Source organism: Chamaea fasciata, unplaced genomic scaffold (assembly GCF_029207755.1).
Source record: "Chamaea fasciata isolate MVZ Bird 193981 ecotype frontalis unplaced genomic scaffold, bChaFas1.0.hap1 SCAF_3, whole genome shotgun sequence".
Taxonomy (NCBI): Eukaryota; Metazoa; Chordata; class Aves; order Passeriformes; family Sylviidae; genus Chamaea; species Chamaea fasciata.
In genome coordinates this window covers 90,391,866-90,405,296 of record NW_027094088.1, presented here as the reverse complement: position 1 = coordinate 90,405,296, position 13,431 = coordinate 90,391,866, and the positions used below count along the sequence as shown (strand labels likewise).

At 38.6% G+C, this 13,431-nt stretch overlaps 1 protein-coding gene across 1 annotated transcript in view; it reads left to right on the top strand.

The window, feature by feature from the left end:
• LRRC1 (leucine rich repeat containing 1) overlaps positions 1-6,563 on the top strand; it is a 69,241-nt gene extending 62,678 nt beyond the window's left edge. The window contains exons 11-14 of the mRNA XM_066179771.1: positions 308-423; positions 1,367-1,539; positions 3,367-3,503; positions 5,335-6,563. Of these exons, the coding sequence (XP_066035868.1) occupies positions 308-423; positions 1,367-1,539; positions 3,367-3,503; positions 5,335-5,493 (585 nt within the window). The 3' untranslated portion in view covers positions 5,494-6,563. The remainder of the gene's footprint in view (positions 1-307; positions 424-1,366; positions 1,540-3,366; positions 3,504-5,334) is intronic.
• Positions 6,564-13,431: the final 6,868 nt, after the last annotated feature.

Genomic DNA, 13,431 nt, shown 5'->3' with positions numbered 1-13,431 from the left:
TTCTTCTGGATGTGGAAAACTCTGAAAGGTAGCTAGAATGTGACCTATATGTAAAGATAGCCATTATTTGCAGACAGCAGATGTTCAAGAGACTGCTCCTACAGACTTGCTTCAGATCAGACTTCTTCTAAGCTAACACTTGTTTGCAGTCTGTACCTCTGGGGGAAGTGTCTGGCAGGCATTGTAACTTGAATGTGCTGTGACACACTCCGTGACCCGTACTGCATGCCTTTGTTACACTATGGTAGTGCAACAAAACCAGACTTGCTTTTTTTTTTCCCCCCCCCCCCTCTCTTCTCAAATGTAGGTTGGGGGCTGCTGCAGTCTTAATGTCTTCTCTGTACGTGACAACAGATTATCTCGAATTCCCGCTGAAATTTCACAGGCCACTGAACTTCATGTCCTGGATGTTGCTGGAAACAGGCAAGGGATTTTTGTGTTTTCATGTTCTTTTGTTGTATTTACTTAATTCTTTCTGATGGCAAAAGATATTATGTCTAAGAACAGAGTAATAAAAAAACAGTTATGACATTCATGTTAGTGTTACTGTTGAAATTGTCAAAGTAGTCTTCCCTCTGGGCCAAAAGAAGGATAAATTGTGTTTTGTCACAAGTGGGATTTTTGGATTACTTTGACCCTGAGGCAGAGATTGGATTTTTAAATAAGACCTCCTGGATTAATGTATTTCTGAATTAAAACTGGGAATCTAGGCAATGGATAGAACTTCGGGTGAAGCTTCCAAGCTGTAATGTCAAGTGGCACCAATATTGAGTGTTTTATCTTCACAACATGGTGGAGTAACAAGGAAAGCCACTTTGACCTTGCAGGTTCTCATGAATCTTAGTGCTTCAAACATCAACATGCAAAAATGAGTGGATTAAAGCATAAACCAGCAAATTAGTTCAGTTTCTTAGTAGAAAGTTAAATGAAAAAAAACCAAAAAAAACCCAACAACCCAAGACAGAAGAAAAGCGAGTGGCATCTCATCTATGCAATAAAATTGTCTCACAGGCACTTGCGTATTTCTATTCTGGCCACTGTTTACATGTAAAGCTGCTGATGGGAAGCAGCTGCCTGCCTTCCAGGGCACTTTACTGCAGTAGAGAAAGCTCAGCGTAGTTTTACCTGTTACTCAGCTTCAGAGGATTATGAAGTTATAATAAAGTTAAGCTGCAGGTTTGTTTTGGTTTTTTTTAAAGAATGGAGTAGTTGGAATTGACGACTACTGCAATACCTTCTATTAGAGGCATTAGTTTCAGTCCTGTTTGCTCCAGCTCAGCAGTGTATACTTGAGTTGACTTCATGACCATCTATTAAGTCTCTCAGGGATTGGCCTGACTTTTTTTACTTTGCTTTTTTGAACTAGGCTGACGTATCTTCCCATTTCACTGACTACCTTAAAGCTGAAGGCTTTGTGGTTGTCTGATAACCAGTCCCAACCTCTGCTGACATTTCAGACTGACACAGACCCTGAAACAGGAGAAAAGATTTTAACATGTGTACTACTTCCTCAAATGCCTTCTGAGCCTGGTTGCCAAGGTAAGTGCCTAGAGTCAGCTTTTCATTATGCATAAAAGTTTTACTTCTCTGTTTACTGAGCTGTCCCATAAAGGTTTGTAAAACATGCCGAAGCTATAGTGAGCAAAGTAGCAAAGATCAGTTGAATTTTCAACCATTTTTTTTATTACCCTACTAGTCTTCAGAAGGCTTGAAAACTTGGCACTGAGTGTTACTGAAAATACAATGACAGGCACTACAATAAATAAAATACAGATCTGGAAGAAAAAGAATTACTCCTATCACTATTTTGTGGCTTGCCAGTGGGCCCAGTAGTGGTGTCCATATTTGTGTACATTGGTTATACATCTTTTATATAAATATATATGGAAAAATCATGTCTTTCCAACTGCAATCTCTTTACCAGCAAAATAAATTGCAAGCAAATAGTGACTTTTTGCTTTTTAGCAAGCTCATTTTCTTTGAAGCAGCCGTGCTGTATAGTAACTTCATTATATTCATTAACAAATGTTGAATTGCAGTATAAGTTGCTTTTCCCTTTTGTGATGAAACTTGCCTCTGGGCCAGGTGGAACCATAAACTCTTTGTTGGCTGTGTTGCTGCTCCAATAACTTCTGAATGTTTTTTGTCCTCAAGCTTTTAAAGCTGTGTGTGAACATTCAAGGGGGTTCATCTGAGCTAATATTTAAATTTCTACTGTAATGACTGGACAGTAATTTATCCCATCCAAAAAATGGTCTTTTAAAAGAAAATCATGTGGATTCTTCTCCACTGAGTACAAAGGGGCCTGAGGAGAAAAGTTCAGCCGTGGGTATCTGTGTTGTAGGTACCCAGATTGAATTCCAGCATTTCAATGATATATGGCTGAAGCAAACAGAAACCATTAAAACAGTAGGAGTATAGAAATGTTTCTGTTTTCAGCTCCTGGATTTTAAGAATAGTTAATAATTAAAATTAATATATGAATTAACCTCTTTAGAATTAGAGAGGATTAAGCTAGAAGAGTAAAGGAGGTTGACTTGACTTTTTCTAAAGGCCTTACTTAGAAATTAGATTTTGTCCTCTCCAGATGAATCTCATGGCTTCAAGGGTAGAAGGCTTGGAATTTAGATTGTTGGATGTGTATGCCTAGCAATACTGAAAGGATGAGATTAGTAAAATGATCCTATGTTATGGAGTGCCATTTAGGGAATTGGCTAATGTCAGCTGGCAGCCATGTTCCACATGAAAAGCATATATAGTGGCAAGTATATTAAATTATATAACCAGTACTCTAAAACTCTGAAACAGTCCATGTAAAAATACCCCCCACCTGCCTCCGGAGCCGTTAGCTAGCTCAGTTATTAGGAGGCTTTGGAGGGAGTTATACCAAGGACGCGATAAAGATATCAGAAGACGCCCTTTCCCCAGGACCTTTGTCCCAAGCGTTTGTTCTTTGAAATTCCAGGGGGTAAAGAGGGAGAACAAGGAAGAGCAAGGCATTATATAGTCCCCCCGCTCAGGGAAAAGATAGTTGGACCATAGTCAATGGGGTCAGAGAAGGAAGGAAGGGTCACTCTATGTGGTAAGGAACTCCGGGGGGTCAGAAGGGAGAAAACCATTCCCCTAGAGAATTACAACAAGTGCAAGTACAAAAATATCTATTTTTTGCAGGAACCATCTAGTGTTTGGTAAAAAAAAAACTAATGCAAGTTCTGTTTTCTTCCAAAAAGAGTAGAAATAGCCACTTGTAAGTATTGGATGAGTGATTGTTCAGATATTGCAATTATGAACATTATGGTATGTTGATTGTGTGACTTCACGTGCGTGTTGCTGTGAATCTTGAATTACATTTTCCTGTTCTAACAGATAACCTACCACGATGTGGTGCATTGGAGAGTTTGGTAAATGAAATGTCAGATGAAACATGGAATGAGCGGGCTGTGAACAGAGTCAGTGCAATTCGCTTCTTAGAAGATGAAAAAGATGAAGAGGAAAATGAAATGGTATGTTTTCTAAGCCTTTGGATACCTCCGGATGTTGTGACATTAATGCAGAAGTATAAAAAGTCTCTGAGCATTCTTGCTGTAAATATTTCAGCTTGGACTGCATGCTTTGTGTGTTCATTTGGAGAAGAACCTGCTCGTGTTGGCTGCTGAAACTTTTTATGTTGACTTAAAATGCCTTTGTTTTTTCTGCTTTGAATAGAACTTTTATATTCTGATGCAGAACAGTCTTCTGTTTTGCTTTGTTTTCCTCTGTCTGCTCAGGATGTTTTCTTTCCAGAAAGAAGATAGGATCTTTCTCTGCTTCTGTGAAGCTTTACTGCCTGAAAGTATATAGGGTCCAATTTAGGATTCCAGCACTCTGGCATGTGTCTTCATTAAGTCTGCTTTTGTTTGTCTCTCTAATTTCTATTTCCTATCTATCCTATTTCTATGTTCTATCTCTTTCTTGCACTTTTTTTGTTTGTTTTTTTTGAACTCCACCATTTGCATTGAACCAACCATGGTGTCCATAAACAGCAGGAATGTTGCTCATTAGTTTCCCACTTAAGCAAAGGATGTGGGAACATCTGTCACTGTACTTACAAGACCTCTTCATTAAGTTGGGCTCTGCATATGCTGAAGACCAAAACACAACATGATCTGTAGTTTTACTAGCGTTCATTAACAATTAAAACTCCTTGTAAAGATTAACACTGCTTCAGTCATGTTTTCAATGTGCATCTCTGATGCTCTAAAACGTTGCTGGTGGTCCTCATTAGACCTCAGCTTGAGCTACTTCAGGGCACTGTCTGGATCTTTTAGGTCAAAAAGTGACTACAAAAACTCTTACTTTAGTTTGGAAATGAACCAGCAAGGTAGATGCTTACTCCAAAGCAGCAGAAAGAAAATGTCTCTTAACAGGCATGGTTCACTGACTGATAGGGAGTTCAGAATGATGCTGCTTAACAACTGTGCCAACCCCAGAATGTCCATAGAGCAGTGAAAGCTCAGGTGTTGAAGATAAGGGCTTGATTTGCCTGATTTGAGGCAAGAACCTTCCTATGGGAAAAAAACGTTTATGATCTTATTGAGGAGAAGGAAGGGCAGATTTCCAAAGCAGTCTTGACAAAAGCACCCACTTGTGGGTCATCAGTTCTGCACAGTTTACATGCATGCCACTAAAAAGTAATTGCATGTATACGTGTATTATACGTATATTGTATTTGTGGTGTTCTGTTGGTCTCCAGCCTGGATGCTAACCGGAGTTTTTGTGAATCTTGTTTTCCTTGCAAAGGTTTCAGCACAATGATATACATTCTTGTGTCTAAGGTGGAAGAGAAATACTCCCTCTTCCTCTCAAGGTGCTTGTTCTCAATTAACTAGAGAACCAGACTGTATGGTGGGGTTGAAAGGCAAATGGAGCTCCACACAAACACTATTTAAAGCTGTAAACAGATCTTGTGGGATTCTTTCAAAATCAGATGAATGCTTTAAGTGTGATCTTAAATCACTTGTATGGTTTTGGGGAGAAAAAAAAATCCCCAAGTACAGTTATGAAAGAATCTTCGCTTCATTACTTGTAATTGTACTTTACTTGAGTGGCTTTCAGATTAGTAGTCCAAAAGAGGAGAAAATCTGCGCTTGGAGACTTCTTAAAACTTCTTTCCCTGTCTTCATAAACAAGCAGCTTTTAAAGTAATGCTCAGTGCAGAGCATCATACTTTGAAAAGGAAAAGGGGGGAAGAATTGATACTTAATATTTGGTATGTGAATGCTGAAGCCTTGAAAATGTATGTTGTTTTTGCAGAGAGACAAAGGCAAAACCACTTATTGCACTGTTTATTTTTAGAGAACACTTCTAAGGCGAGCCACTCCACACCCTGGAGAATTAAAGAACATGAAAAAGACAGTGGAGAATTTACGGAATGATATGAATGCTGCTAAAGGACTGGATTCAAACAAAAACGAGGTCAATAATGCCATTGACAGAGTGACCACTTCTGTGTAGAGTTTCATCTCCAGGTTTTACCTCCTGTGTCTTCCCCTGCTGTTGACATGTTCCTGTCGTCTCCTGGGACCTCACTGAGCCCCTTTTTGTTTTTAACCAGAACCTGATTCATCGTCTCCATACACACGAAAAGTGCGGCCCGCTGGAAGAAAGTGCCTTATTTCATCCAGGCAGTGAACCAATAATTTCCAAATCAATATTGTAATTTTAATAGTCCTAGGCTTTTTTAAGTTTAATACACTACTGTATGCAGAATACAATATTTTTGTCTTAAACACAGGGGAAATAATGCTTTTCTTTTCCAGAGTGCTGGGATATCTTCTTCCCAGTGGCTGGATGTGCTGGTGAGAAATATAGTTTTGTGGGAAATTGATACACTTTTTTATTTTTTTGGCAGCTCAGATGGTGTAAATTTTAAATTTTTGTATAGGACTTTCATAACAAGATGATGTATTTCATTTTTAAGAGAAAATTTATCTTGAGCGGTACATATTTTAGTATTTGTGGAGGAGAACAAGTATCATGGACAACTGTATTCATTTGTTTGTACCACCCATCGTGCCTTACTGTGTCTGGTATGTCATATTAGTCTTAAATATAGCGATTCTCGAGGAAAGTGAATAGATTTGGTCTCCTGCTTTAGATATGTTTTTCTTTTTGGACAGTAATTTGTTGGGAATTTTACAGCAGAGAACTTGTGTTTATATTATGGGATCTTAGGTTGTGAAGCACAAATGTTAGTTTTGTTGTTAACAGAATTAAGATTAAATGACCAAACTGCTATTGTTTATTACATAATGCACTCACACTTTATCTTAGTTGTAATGAAACATCTTGGTTTGGATGCCTTGTTGCATTGCAGTCACTAGAAATTCATGCTTCCATTGGTTTTTTTTTTTTTTTTTAATGTGCCATCTGTAAAATAACTTGAAAAACAGCACGATAGACTTTCAGAAGCACTGTATGAAATTAGTTTTATGTATTACACGAGAAAGCATGATTCTTTAAAGTGCTTTGGTGGTTTTATAAAAATTTATAAAACCATAATAAAAACATCTTTAAAAGCTTCAGTAGATGTGATGTATCATTAAAACAACAATTAAAGTATCTGTGCATTAATGCTATCATTGTTACTGTGTTACACTTCAGTTGTCCAATGCTGATTTCGAGGTTTTACTAAATCTATGGGTTCTGATTTGTTTATAAAGGTGAGTATTAACTGAGTTCAATTCAGTAAATAACAATTTTGCAAAAGCCTGGTAAAGACTGATGTTGATGTCTCTGGGTTCTGTATGTGCCATAACAAAGACCACTGGCTGGTTCAGTGCAGGGACTTGAGGTACAGAGCAAAACTGTCACGTATTTAGTGTTAGATTTCACAATGAACCTTAATTTCAAAAAAATGAAGTTTTGTGTGGCTAACCATGCCCCTTCTTCTACTGAACATTTTTCCAGTAGGTGTTGGTTGCATGAGGATATCTGGGAGAAGATAGAAAAGGAGGAGATTTGGGAAGTCATAATAACTTATGTTTACCTACAACATGTGATAATTTTTTAGTTTAACTCTTAATTTTCATTTGAAGCTTTTACAAAAGGCACTGCTGTCTTTTTGATACTGAACAAGTAGATGTTTCAAACCAACTGCAGGTATTCAAATCTAACCTGGCAAAATACATTAGTTTTCATTTCTCTTCCCAAAGATTCCTCATTTAAGCTTTAAGACATAATTTTGCAGGAGGGTGCTGGAGGTTTGTAGGTATTAGGTCAGTTCAGTGGTAGTGTAGTTTCATTGTTCCCAAGGGAGAGTTCTCCTGGTTATTCTTGGTAAGCTGCTGTTAAAATAAAATCAAAAAGGAAAGTGCATTTTGGTACAGCTGACTCCAGCCTTGGGTAGAATTTTCTTTTTAAAGTACTTACTGGAATTGACACAACAAAAGAGTCCAAGTAAAGAGCAACAAACCCATCTGAGATGAAAAGTTCCTAAAAAAGACAGTTCCTAAAAAAGCCAAAGACAGCAAGACTCTGTGATGCCAGTTTTTCATTTGGAGGCTGTGGCTTGTTTTGTTTTTAGCGTCTGCTCTACCAGCAAGATGAATGTGGAAAGCCTGGATTTGGGCCTTGCCTGACTTGCTACCAGATGAAAATAATTAATTGCTCTTTTACACTTACTCCCTCCTGCTGCAGTCAGAACAAGAAGTAAATCTTTTTGCAGCTCTGCGATATGCGCTTTGTCGCTCGGGAGTTGCTTTTCATACATTTCAGCAGGCTCATGGAGACTGCTGCAGCCCACAAACTCACCACAAGGCAAGCACTACTTGCTGCATCCACTTTGGCACAAAGGAACTGGTCAGCAGTCACTATGTTTTAGTTCGGGGATTTTTAATTTTTTCCTTTTTTTGTAATAGTGGAAGGAATATTTGTTGTGGTTTCTCTGGCTACAGATAAATAAGTGGGTGATTCAGGGCGTCCCTTTATTTGGGACAGTTTCGTACTGCTGCACCCAATGGTGGCTGGTTTTAAGTTGCATAGTGGAAGTCCAGGATGATCATTTCCTTGTGGTCATCTCAGCCAAAGATGGGTGGTATGAATTGCATATTGAAGGTGCTTGCCTCCACTCAATTGTAAAAGAAAATTAATTGAGTGTAGACTAGAATCCAGCAATTGCTTAATGGGAGGTTAGAGGAGCTGAAGTCCATCATCAGAGCAACCAGCTACTATTCCCAGAAGAGTGGTGGCATTCCTTGCTTTTCACTGCTCTCTCTCCTCACTTTGCTAACCTGTGTAGTCGAAATCTGTATTTTTGTTATGTTTTTTCAGTCAGTGTCTGGGGAGAGATGAAGAAGGTGTATTTTTCAGGTTTCTACAGTAATATTGTGTAGCACTGTATCTCAATAATGTCTCTTGTTTATGCTTTTTGGTGATGCAGTTTAAGATTCTGCTCTGCTGCAGGTAGTTCAGCAGTGTATACAAGGTAGTGTAGTGTTCAAGTCTGGCAGGAAGTGTAATTTCCAGGGTACACCTTGAGGTATGGCAACAGCTGCCAGTGTTATGGAATAAGAGCAGATGAAGTGTTGTTTTTCAGGGGTGACAAGATGCTTGGATTCTTGCTGTGCAAACAGAGACAAGTGGCTGCCCTCTCTCTCCTCCTAATGCTGGTTCAGAGTGACTTGCAGGTCATTTTATTTGACCAAACCTCCATCACCCTAGACCTCCAAAGTCCCTCTCATCTCTTGAGTGATCCATGTGTGTGCCATTTTAGAGAGTGCTTGAAGTACCCTCCTCCTCCTAACAGCATTGATAACATTCCAGGCAGTTTTAACTGTTTTGTAGCCAGAAAAAGCTGATGACACATGTTCTTGATGAAGCAATGTCTGTCTTTGAAAGCATGAGCCCTCTCTTCCCAGTCTGGTTGGTTTTTTTTCCCCTCTTGCTGATACTGGGAGGAGCCTGAGTAGTGAATGACTTTGAATGATTATGACTTTTTTCTCTATAAACTTTTCCTACTTTACTTTGTCTTTTGATAGGTGGGTTTAATGCAAAGAGGCTACAAAATTTGCATGCTGTTTTATTAGCTATAAACAGGTAACCAGGGAAAATCAACTGACCATATGGTGGAGTGGATTTAATATTAACCTGCCAGTTACTGCATACAAGTTCTCTTTATTCAAAGTCACAATTCCTAGTCTTAAAAGAATAATAAGAAAAAAGGCACTCTTGTGCTACCGTAGTTAGTGCAGCAATGGATTTTTCCATCCCCTGTGTGTTGCTCCAGGCTTTTCCCACAACTTCCATGTAATTTATGTGTTGAGTTTATTTTTCTGGCTTAAGTTCCATATTTTTGATAATCAGCGCATTGTAGGAAAGTATCTACTGGAAACTTGCATAATGCTGTTCGTTCCAGCCTGTGACTTGTTTGTGTCCTGCTTGGCCTGCTTCTGGTCTAGCACTGATGCTTTACTAGTGTTGGGTGAGTAGCTTTTTGCTGATTTAGCTACTTAACAGGTTTCACTGCTTGGAGCTTGTAATTTCAGCTTTTAAGAGAGACTAGTGATGCCAGGAATTTAATTTTATCATAAGAGTATTTTTTAGTATATTGGTTGATACTATCCATGTTTGCTGTAAATGTCTGCCTCTAGAAGCACACTATTGATCAGAAATGTCTAGACCTTTTGGTAATGGAGAATTCACCACCATTCTTTGCCTTGACTCCAGAAAATGAAATTACTTTAGTTTTTCAATTTACTTGATATGAATGTTTCCCATCTTCAGTTTTTGACAAACACACAAATCTCTGTGCTTGGGTTTCTGTCAGGGAATATGACAGAAGCCGGTTTTGACTGTTAGTAATTGTTTTGGGTGTTCCCCTTTCTCCTGAAGCAATTGTGAAATTTTCAGAGGGACAGTGCCTCCTCCTTTTATTGTAAAGTCAGGACTATAATCATTATTCCACCAGCTGAATGAAGAATGGATTTTTTTTTTTCCAAAGTGGATAGTAGCACATGCCTGATTTGAGGACAACTCTATGAGCTGCTTTGCAGGAGCCATCCTGTCTCCTCTTCTGGTGGGTATTGGAGACACTGTTTGTTTCATTCCCTCATGTGAAGTTTTTGTGGGAGTGGGCTGGTCTGTCATGGGTTCTGCCAGAGCAGAGGGCTTGGAGGGGGGAGCTCAGTGAGTGTAGCTGGACTGTGCTAACTTCAGGTGTGAGGGTTCATGGCAGTCTGGTTTTGAATTTGTAACCTGTTCAGGGTGTCGGCCTCCAAACACTGTTGTTATTAGTTCATTAACTCTGAGATCTTAACAAGTAGCTTAGCTTTTTCCAGGAGAAGACCTCTCCTGAAAATACAGTCACTGTTGACCGTGGAGACAACTTTGTGTCTCCTCAATGATGTTTCAGAGAAAGTTTTTAGCAAACCTTCCTCAGCATTAAAACCAGGAAGTGGACACCTGATGTACAATAACCTTTGACACTGTTTCTCTGATGTGCTCATCTGTTACTGGGGAATGTTGTCTTGGCTGGAATCTCTGATGTGCAGCTGGTGGTAACAGCCAAACACAAAATATTAGCAACGCTCACTGTGGAAGACCAGTGTGGACTGCAGTAAGTTTCCTCAAGATCCACAGATGCACACAGAGCTTGGATATACCACTAAAGCATCAGCAGCTGGATTTCAGTTTGTAAGCATCCCCACTATAATGCAGAAAAAGTATTAGTTGGACACAAAACTAATTAAACATCCTATCTTGTTTTGCTCCTGAAGCAAACTCAGGCAAGTTGTGGGAGTGTGCTTGTGATGGAAATGGTCTGATTCTATCATCTCAGTAACTTGCCAGTTTTACTCAATTCCAAAGTAAATGGGCTGGTTTAAATCATTCTGAAGTTGCTCATAGGAGATAGGATTGTCCCATATTTCTAGAACATTAAACATAATAATCATGACTACATGATTATAAACATGAGTTTGCAAATGGCATCCTGGACTTCCACTAAGCAAGTTAAAACCAAAACACAATCCAAACTAACTAACAGAAAGGTTTGTTTGAATATTATTGATGACTTTTCTTCATTCAGAAGGGGAGAAAACTTCAAGCCTAAAGCGCATTTGCATAGTGGATGCTTTTAGTATAGCCTACAGCAATTTTTTTAAATCCTATTTTCAGGAAATTAAAAAAAAATCTTACCTGGTTATTTAATACATGAGTATCGGAGTTTGAAATTAAATCGTGTATTTACTGCTAGCAAAGTGTGTAAGGCTTGCTTCCATAATCAGTTCAGGCAGCGTTTACACTGCCTCTCCTCCAGCAGAAGCATATTCAAGGATGCCTTTGTTTCAGCACCATTTTGTTCAGCTTTTGTTTCATGTGAATTACGCAAAGCTTTGTTAGAAACAGTCTTTTGTCATTTAAAAAGGGAACGAGTCTGAAATAGCTTTTGATTAATAGAATGTGTTATGTTGTACTTTGAAGCAGGAAAGTGTTTATTGTCTAGGAAATGCATCTTTAAAACCATTTTCTCCCATAATTGTGCTATTTAAGCAAATCATCTTTTTATTAAATAGAGAAATAGGTGAGAATTTGTGTTTGGGGTTTTGAGTTGAATTGTTGTAGCAGGTGTATGACCATTGAAATGTTCTAGGTAACTGGATTCTACTTGCCAGTGGAGACCAGGCTGTGGCTGTAAGCAGGGTGTTTCACTGTTACTGTGATTTCAGAACGGTGCTCAGAGACATGGGTGGTTTTCATAACTTGGCTTTTATTGTTAGGCTGTTTTGGAATTTCTTTCATTTACCAGAATGTTTTAGGGTGATACATAGCATTCCCCCGACTTGTTTCCTGGAGGAAATTCATTCTCTAGGCCATTTGTTAGTGAGATCTTAACAGAATGGACGCATTGTGCTTTATGAGAACAATTTGTCCTCTTAACTACAGGGGTATGATACAGAGCAGTAGTTATGCTATGGAGAGACTGCCTTTGAAAAGGTGAAAAACATGTTGAAAGGAGGTAAAAACGTCACTTGACTTGCTGGTGTAATACTGAAGCAAAATGATCTGTTAGCAAATCAGGCTCATTAAGAGTGAACAGAGAAGAGAAAATGTGTTTCCATGGAACATAATAACTGCTAGGCTGATAAATATTTTCTCCCTCCAAGCACTTCTGCTTTTACAAAACAGCAGTGTTACACCACCCACATACCCATGCAGCTTAAAGTCCTAAATACAGAATTTGCCTTTGCTTCATTCCAGCTACTTTGAAAAAAATATAAATCTATGTGCATCTCACTTTGTGTTTGCTGCTAATGACTGAAACCAATCATGTTTTTAATCTTTTTGGGTCTTAGCTTCCCCACATATGAAACACAAGAACTTCCAAACTCTACCTGTATAGTAAGAAGGGCAATTATAATCTGTAAAATTCTGTAAGGAGGACTGATTTTTCTTTCTTCATATTAGGATATTTGCCTGTAGTCTTCTGTCTCAAAGCATGGTCCTCTAGTATTTAATAAAAAGAGAATAAGCTAAGAAATGACTGAAAGTTTTTAAGAGAGCTTCATTTTTGGAGTACAAGTCTACTATCTGTTACCCGAGCGACCTTGAGGGGTGATGGAAGCTTGTTGCCTATCTAAAGCAATTTTAATTAATACATCAGAATAAGGAATTTATTTTTGGCAGGGGGAACAAAATCCAGTAAAAAAATCAGACTGAGAGGTTGAGTTCACTATCTGATTTCCAGCCTTCTCCCTTTCCTTTCATCAGAAAGGATGAATTTGTAAAAAACAATTGGGGATTGAGATTTGTTTGCAAAATAATAATAGCCTGCACTCACAGCAGTAGCATTCATTGGCTTGGTTTCTCCATTTTACTTTGTGGAAGTATAATTCATGTGGTGTTTTGAATATAGCAGGTATATGCAAATGTAGACTAATAGGCATTTCTTTGTTGTTACATTCCATCTTTTGCTATTGATACAACCAAATCATGAATCTGCTTTCATAAAGATAATCCTGTCTACAGTACTGTGTAGACCTGCTGAAAAATCTTTGCCAGATTTGTTCCATTGTTTTTATTTTACTTTGTAGTACTGTAGATCAAGAATATTAATGACTAAAATTTCTTGGGTTACAGGTGTTAAACAGGTACTGAATTTTCGTTACAGCTGTACGTCAGCATGAGGAGAAGCATGCTGGCTTAGGAGAAGGCAGACAGGGAGCAGGAATGCCCTGTAGCTCTGTGTCCCAACTGAACTGCAGGGGGCATAGGGATGTAAAATATACTGACGTTCATCACCGTGTTCCTTTGCATACAGGAGGCTGCCACTGCAGCTGAGTGCCTGAAATGATGAAGGGATTGTCAGCATAAGCTTAATTTGAAATCTGTCTGTTACCTTGAGAGAATAGCCTTTTACTGGTTTTACAGAATTTGGCAGGCTGAATTTGAGAA